At 29.4% G+C, this 7,990-nt stretch overlaps 1 protein-coding gene across 1 annotated transcript; it reads left to right on the top strand.

Annotated features, from left to right (window-relative positions):
• Nucleotides 1–456: 456 nt before the first annotated feature.
• Nucleotides 457–907, top strand: BDCG_04456 (uncharacterized protein; the record flags this gene model as incomplete). Its single annotated transcript, XM_045420120.1, has 2 exons — nt 457–522; nt 686–907. The coding sequence occupies 2 exons, from the start codon at nt 457–459 to the stop codon at nt 905–907; spliced, it is 288 nt and encodes a 95-aa protein (XP_045276285.1).
• Between the last annotated feature and the right edge of the window lie 7,083 nt (nt 908–7,990).

Here is a 7,990-nt window from a genome sequence, read left to right as displayed (position 1 = left end):
AATTCAAGCGAGCATTTGATGCTTGTTATTATTATCATTATTATCATTATTATTATCATTATTATCATCATTATCATATCATTTCTGATCATCTCTTCTACCTTCATCTCTCTTCAATACTCACTGAAATCAATCATGTCATACTTCTTCAAATATTCTGCAGTTCTGCAGATCATCAAGACATGTGAGTACTGTCACAGATTGAAGAGAGAGAAGAAGAAGATGTTTAAGTAAGAGAAGACAGATTGTAAGACATATTATAATGCCTTGAAGAGGCTCTGTAAGAGAGTAGAATGATAACAATTTTAAGTAACACTTCTGATAGATTTAGACTGAACTAAGTATAGAAATAATGCAGATAGTACTGTCTGTGAGAGATTGAAGAAGAAGATAGTAAAGAGTCTCATACAGTAGCAGTGAGACTAGAAGAAGTTCTGAGAATGATTTAAGATCAAGATGAAGAAAGAGAGAGAGAAGAAGAGTGTTACTGTAAATAAGCAGCAGCAGAAGAAGATTGAGAGAGTGTTAAAGCAGAAGATAAAGAAGTTAAAACTGATAAGTTTTTTATTTATTAAGAGATAATGATTTTTGATAACACTTCTATTCTCTAATTGATTAGCAGAAGCTGACAGAGAAGAAGAGAATTAAGGCCTTGTTCAGATCTTGAATACACTTTATAATTCAGAATATTGAGAAGACAGCTCTGCTCTCTGAGCATGTCAATCTACTTACTGCTGAGGTGAAACCTGAGACAGCAGATCAGAAAATGCGGGATTTTAAGATACAGATTGACCTGACTGAGAGAGAGCAGCAGAAACCCTTCTCTGAGAAGACAGTGAAGAGAGATTTTGAGATGATTATCATCTCAGATGAGAAGAAGAAGAAGAAGAAGAAGAAGAATAAGTAAATTATAAAGAATGATAAGAAGAATGAGAAAGAGAAGAAAGATAATAAGTAGAAAAAGTTTTTTTCTTTTTATATTAGTTAGTTGTAAGTTCATAATTATTAATAATTGAAATTAATTTTGAGTTTTTAAAAATTATTGTACAAGTTGTAATCACGTCAGGAACAATATATATATATATATATATATTTAACTATCATGATTCACAAATCACTATAATGTATAAGTATCAACATTTTTTCAACATTAATATTTATAATATTAATATATTTTTAATAATATCATCTGATAACACAATTTAGTAACACTCTCTTTCACAATATTAATATATTTCAAGAAATATGACAAAGATTAATCAAGATTATTTATTTACTTTTATACATTAATGATATTCAATCTGAGTTAGTACTAAAATTATAACTAAGCTAAGAAATAAGATTATTTTCTCTTATATTAATTCTTCTTACACACATCAGTAATTAGTTATTGAAAATAAATTATTATCTTTCTTAAATTATTATCATGTCTTCTGAATTCACTTCTTTCACTTCTTTTACTTCTATTGAAGATTCACAAACTCTTCAAGAAATCACTGTGAATCACAAAGTCTATGTTGTTTACAATTCAACACAGAATACTCTCTTTCAATCATGATAAATGATCACTTCATTCTTCATATCTGATTTCAGGTCATGAAATTTATGAAAAACTCAACATAAATATTAAGATGAACTATGAAATAATTATCAACAGATTGCATTGCAGATTACTGAAGAGTTATCTCTCTGCTACAATCACTGCAACTTCATTCAGAAACATTCATTATAAACTGATTATAACTCTGAAGAAATTTCCTGACATCTGAAGTTATCAGAATGTAGATAATAAAAGAAAAATAATCAGAAAATTACTACTGAGCTGATAAGTTACTCTATCAGGTAATAATTTTTAATAATACTAACTTTCTAATTTGAAGAAAATCATGTGAAAACAATCTTATATCAGTACTCTGATTTCATAACTCTCATCTGATAACTTTCATGAATAATTACTTTATATATATATATCTCTGAATCTTTCTCTTCAATCAATTGAAAACTCTGAATTTCGAACACTTCTTCAAATACTTAATTCAAATCTTCATATTTCACATTGATTCTGTCTTCAGTTCAATCTCAAGACACACTACAAAGTTAATATACAACATCTAGAATCAGAGTTGAAGAATTATCAAAGAGTGTCTCTCACAGTGAATGCATGAACTAGTATAAATAATCTTGCATTTATGAGAGTTATATATTATTACATTGATGAGAACTGAACTAATCAAGAGATATTAATTGAATTTAAATTATTGATCAGTAGTCATACTGAGAATTATATAACAGAGATATTAATGACTGTGACTAAAAATGACTATTGAGATATTAGTCTCAGTCTTCTTATAATTATAACTGATAATGCTGTGAATAACTACACTATGATGAAGAGCTTGAAGCAAAAATTGACTTTGCATTTCTGAAATGATAAACAAGGTTATATTCTCTGCATTACTCATGTGGTTTAACTTGTGATGCAAACACTGATAAAGAATCTTATTATTATTATTATTCTTCAATTATAGATGTATACAGTCAGAGACTATGACATCTACCTGAGAACTTTTAGTTCTCAGGGTTTTTCCTATATCTGTAAAGTTAACTATTATACATTCATCAATTTCAGATATGCAAAATCAGAAAATTCCAGTCCAGAATACAAAAACTGTTTACAAATTGCAGTGTTTTAATATCATCTCATACTTTGAAATCATTTGACAATATCATGACAAAGGAAAAGAGAACACAGTCTTAAAGATAGACACATTAAATAGATAGACAGAAAGAAATTGAAAGAAAAAGATAAAATAAAGAAAGACTGTAACAAAACAAATTATTAAAAGATAGTATATAGCTGTTTTAACAGACTATATCTGGTTGATTTCCTCCTCTTCATATTCAGATAATTCTGAATTTAGCCATTTTCTTGTAGCTGCTTGAGTTTCTGATAAAAAGTCTATTAAGTATTTAATTCCTGTCTCAGTTGAGAATAAGAATCTCATATTTAATTGATTTAGATCATACTTCTCTTTCAATCTGGCTCTGAGACTATTGTATAATGCACAGTGCATTACAATATACTCAGAATTCTCATTTGTATTACAGAATGAGCATTCTATTGAGTTAAATCTATCATCAAATCTTTGTATATAAGATTTGAAATAGTCATGTTCTAGTTTCAGCTGTATTATAGATGAGAATATTTTCTTTTTACATTTAATTGAACAAGATTTCCACTTGGGCTTTGTTTCAAATCTTGAATAATGTATACTCTTCTTTTGTTTCTGCCAGCTTTCATTTCACTTGTCTAAACAAGATTCTTTTATTTTTCTCTTTATAAAAGACCAGGACACAATTTTTTGAATAGATCTGCTTAATTCTGCACTCTTTTTTGCAGCTGAATCAGCCAATTCATTGCCATGAATATTCATATGAGCAGGAACTCAGTGCAGATAAATAATCAGCTTTAATATTCTTCTCTTTTGAATTTTTGAAACAGAGTTTAAGATCAGTTCAAGATTCATTTGATCATTATAAATCTGACTATTTCTAAGTCTTTTTAAAGCAGCTTGACTATCAGAGAATATTCATGCCTCTTTCAAATAATTTCCTCTTTTATGAGATTTTATTTCAATGAGTTTGAAAGCTTTCACTATTGCAAATAGTTCAGCATCAAAGACTTCACATTCAGAGTCTAGATTTCAGAAATCTGAGATAAAATTGATATTATCTTCAGTATAAGCAATGCCTGTGTCTAATCTATTCAAGTTCTCATTTTTTGAGTCATCTGAATAAATCAGAATAGAGTCTTTTATATTGATTGTAGAAATTCTCTTTGAATGCTGTTCATATTCTTTCTCTTTTGATAGTTCACTTATTTGTAAGTCTATAAGAGATTCAAGCTTTTCTCTTCAGAGAGATAACTTCTCATGATCAACTTTTTCAACATTTAAAGAAGAAAATTGATTTTTAATCAGAGAGCATAGTCTGTACAGTTGAGAAGGCATTTTCTTTGAAGAATTATTTTCATTTCAATCAAGAAATCTATTCCAATCCAGTTCATTTCCAGAGTTAATTGATGAAAATGAAGAAGAGACTCTTTCTCTAATTATATAATTTGAGCTCATCTTTACAACTCTCAAAGCATAGTTCATACAGGCCTTTTCAAATCTAATAGCAGGAGGAGGAATTGAAGCTTCAATTTTCATTGCTTTAATAGAAGATGATTTGAATGCTCTCAGAATTCTTCTCAAGGCTCTGTTTTGCAGACTTTGAAAGAGTTCAGTGAAATTCTCTTGATTATTTCATTAAATTTGAACTTCATAATCAGCTACTGATGTAATACAGGCTATATATAACTGTCTCATAGCCTGGAAGAATAGACCTCTCTCTGTATTTGATAGTCTGATTATGTTGTTCAATAGTCTTTCTGCCTTGACAGTTCTTTGTTGAATGTGATATTTAAAATTCAACTTGGAGTTTAATCATACTTCTAATCATTTGACATTTACACTGAGTTTAATCTCTCTACTCAAAAGAGTTAGAGATAGTTCTTTCTCATTGAATCTAGGAAAGAAATGAATTAACTCAGTTTTATTCATATTAAATTGAATTTGATTGATATCTACTCTAACAAAGATTTCCTTTACAGCTTCTTCAATTACTTTTAAATTCTCTTTGATAGTTTTTGAGCTGTAGACTAGATCAATATCATTCATATAACTCAGAGATTACACTATTCTCATATTTCTATTTTTAGATAGATATGCAGTGTATATTGCAAATAAAATGAGTGAGATTGAAGATCTCTGTGATACTTCTATTTTTATCTCAGTCTTGTCTTGTTTCATTCCATCAAAGAAGAGTTGTATACTTCTTTTAAACATAAAACAGTTAACTCATTTTATTAGAGAAATTGGCAGTTTTAATATCTTCAATGTCTGAATTAACTTTGACTTTGAAACATGATCAAATGCTTCTTTTATATCAATAAAAACTGCAGTTGAGACCAGACTCTCATGCTTTGCTATTTGAATATCATGAACAACTGAGAGAACAGTGTCAATTGCAGAACACTGTTTTCTATCTCTCATTTGTTCACTGAATAAAAGAGAATCATCTATAGAGCTTATAAAAGATAGTTGAGTAGCTATTATCTTTTCTAAAACCTTTTCTAGGCAGTTCAATAGAGATATTACTCTATATGACTTAGAAATTGAAGTTTTTCTATTAGGTTTTGTAAGAATCACTTCAGTGGCTTCTCTCCAGCATTCAGAATGATATTCATTTTTCAAGAGATTGAAAAAGAGCTCAAAATATTCATTCTTTAAGTAGGAATATGTATTCTTAATAATCAAGTGATTAATTGAATCAGAACCTGCAGCAGTTTTAACAGAACTTGAGAAGATAGCTGACTCTAATTCATCTTGTGTAAGATCAGGCCATTCCCAGTCATTTTCATCAATGTAGTTGAGAAGTGATATATTCTCTTCCTCTGAATCTGAATCTGAATCTGAATCTGAATCTGATGAGTTCTGAAAGAGAATTCTCATGAAAGCTTGACATTTTTCCTCAAAAGAGTTTACTGTATATGATTCATTCTGAAACTCATATTTCAAGGCTGGAAGTTTTGCTACACTTCTTGTTTTAGTATAGTTAAAAGCTTTAAAAACTTTCTTTTCTTGTGCTTCTTCAAGAAATTTATTCCAGCAGTCTGTTTTAGCTCTTTTAATATCTGAAAAATATTCATTTCTGACAGCTTTGAACTCTTCATCAGATATTACATCATTCTTTCAATCTCTTCTAGCAGTAGCTAATTCTTTCTTTTTAGATGAGATATTCTCATTTCATCAAAGTTTTGAATACTCAGAAGATTTTCTCTTTGAAATATTATCTCTAACACTTGTTAGAATAATAGATATAATAAGCTTCACTCTATTCTCAAGCATTTCATTTGAGATATCTTGATCAGAATTTCAATATAACTCATTCTGTCTCTCAGATTTTAACAGTTTTATGCTTTCTTCAACTGCTTTTCAATCAGCTTTTTCAAAGTTATACTGATTAGAGAGAAGAGGATTTTCACTCATTTGTTTTTCACTCAGTTCAATATCAAATTGAATAATCTCATGACCTGATTCTGATGTCTCATTTGAATCAATAAACCAGTTTACAAGTCTTCTTTCCATGAGATTTTGTGATATGAAGGTTAGATCTATAATAGACTTCTGTTTCATGTCTTTTCTAAAGAATGTTTGTTGATCAGACTTATTAACCAAACCTATTAAATGCTCAAAGGTTCATTCAATCAGATTATCAGCTCTCACTGCTCTCTTGCATTCTGAATTTCATCAGAGATGATGTGCATTGAAGTCTTCTGCAATTATAGAGTTTCTTGATAAAGTTATGTTCAGAAATCCTCTATCAATTGTCCAGATATTGTTATATTTCTTCAGTGACTTTTCATTATAGATATTTATGAGCTGTATAGTATCAAACTCATTTTCTTTATCTATAATGTCACTCATCAGAATATCAGGGTCAGATAAGATATCAAATCATAGATTAAATTAATATCTTAATCTCTTTCTTTCATAGATCACTACTCTTGACTTTATCTCAGACTTTTGAGGTAAAAAGCAGTAGTAGCTTAAGTGAGAAATGATATATTTTTACTCAGTATCAAAATTCGGCTCCTGAAGCAGTACAAAATCAACTTTTTATTCAAATATAATTTGAAGACAAGAATAAATGCAATTTGAGTTTCTATTCACATTATTTTGAATAAATGTGATTTTTGAAGAGTTTTTAAACTTTTTTTATTGTTTTTGTTATATATTCATACTAAAAGAGAGTAGAGTAGAATCTAATCACTATCATCAGATAGTAGATTATAACTGTTCTGAAAAGTAGAAATCTCAACTGCTTACATTATATCTAGTTTATCATCAGAGTCATTTCTCAATTCTCTAATCTTATGTAACATGGCGGAACCGAAGCAGTGGCTAGTCGGCGGCGACATGTAGAGGTAGTTGTTTGGAAAGCTGTATAAGTGAGCTTGACTATCTTGCTTGAATAGTGAGCTCATAGACTACAGAGTTATTGTGAGAATATCACAGATATGGTACTTAGTATACTAAGAAGATTGTATGAGGCACACAGTAACTCTTGTGTATATTTCAGTCAGAGTAAAACAAATTGCTGACTTCTTTGATAAGAAGCCAGTATCTAGCTATTCTATATAGACAATGAGCAGATACTCTTCTCTCATTTCATAAGTGAGAATAGCTGAAGTGATACCTCAGCAGTGTCTCATTGTCAAGAAAGAGTAATCTGCTGATCTTGTATAGAAGTAAGGTTCTTATATTCATCAATCAGATCTTTCTATGATACATTCATATGATGTTATAGAGTGATTGAAAACTGGTTCAGATGAGATGAAATCATTCATATAAAAGCAATGAACTGTGTGAAACTGCAATGAGGCCTTGATACAGCTGAGAGTGTGATAATACTCTTCTCTTTAAGAGTATAGTCTCTATATTCTTAAGATTACTGAATTAGAAATTATCTTTGTTGTATAGCAACAGTTATTAATCAATTGACAGTATATGTACTGTGTATGATACAAAGAAATAGATGAGTTTTTCTGCTGACTGCATAGATCTTTCTTTTCTCATCTTCATTTAAATTAAACATGTGATAAGTGAGTTTCTTATATATTGATTTAAAATGTGGAAAATGTAGTTAATAAGTGACTTACAGATCTCTCAATATATTTCATTCTATATATGAAATTCCCTGCAAAAGTGATGTATTTTAGAGACAAAGCTAACAGTAGTGACAGGATTTTTCTGAAAAGATTTCCCTCTCTTTATGACACATTTTTCTCTCCCCCCCCATCTGCAATAGTGAGTGCATGAGAGCATCATTCTTGAGAGACAATAAGAGGCTTATTCTGACATTTTCTAGTGAATAATAAACATCT

The sequence above is a fragment of the Blastomyces dermatitidis genome, assembly GCF_000003525.1.
Source record: "Blastomyces dermatitidis ER-3 genomic scaffold supercont1.4, whole genome shotgun sequence".
NCBI lineage: Eukaryota > Fungi > Ascomycota > Eurotiomycetes > Onygenales > Ajellomycetaceae > Blastomyces > Blastomyces dermatitidis.
This window is presented reverse-complemented; position numbering and strand designations above follow the sequence as displayed.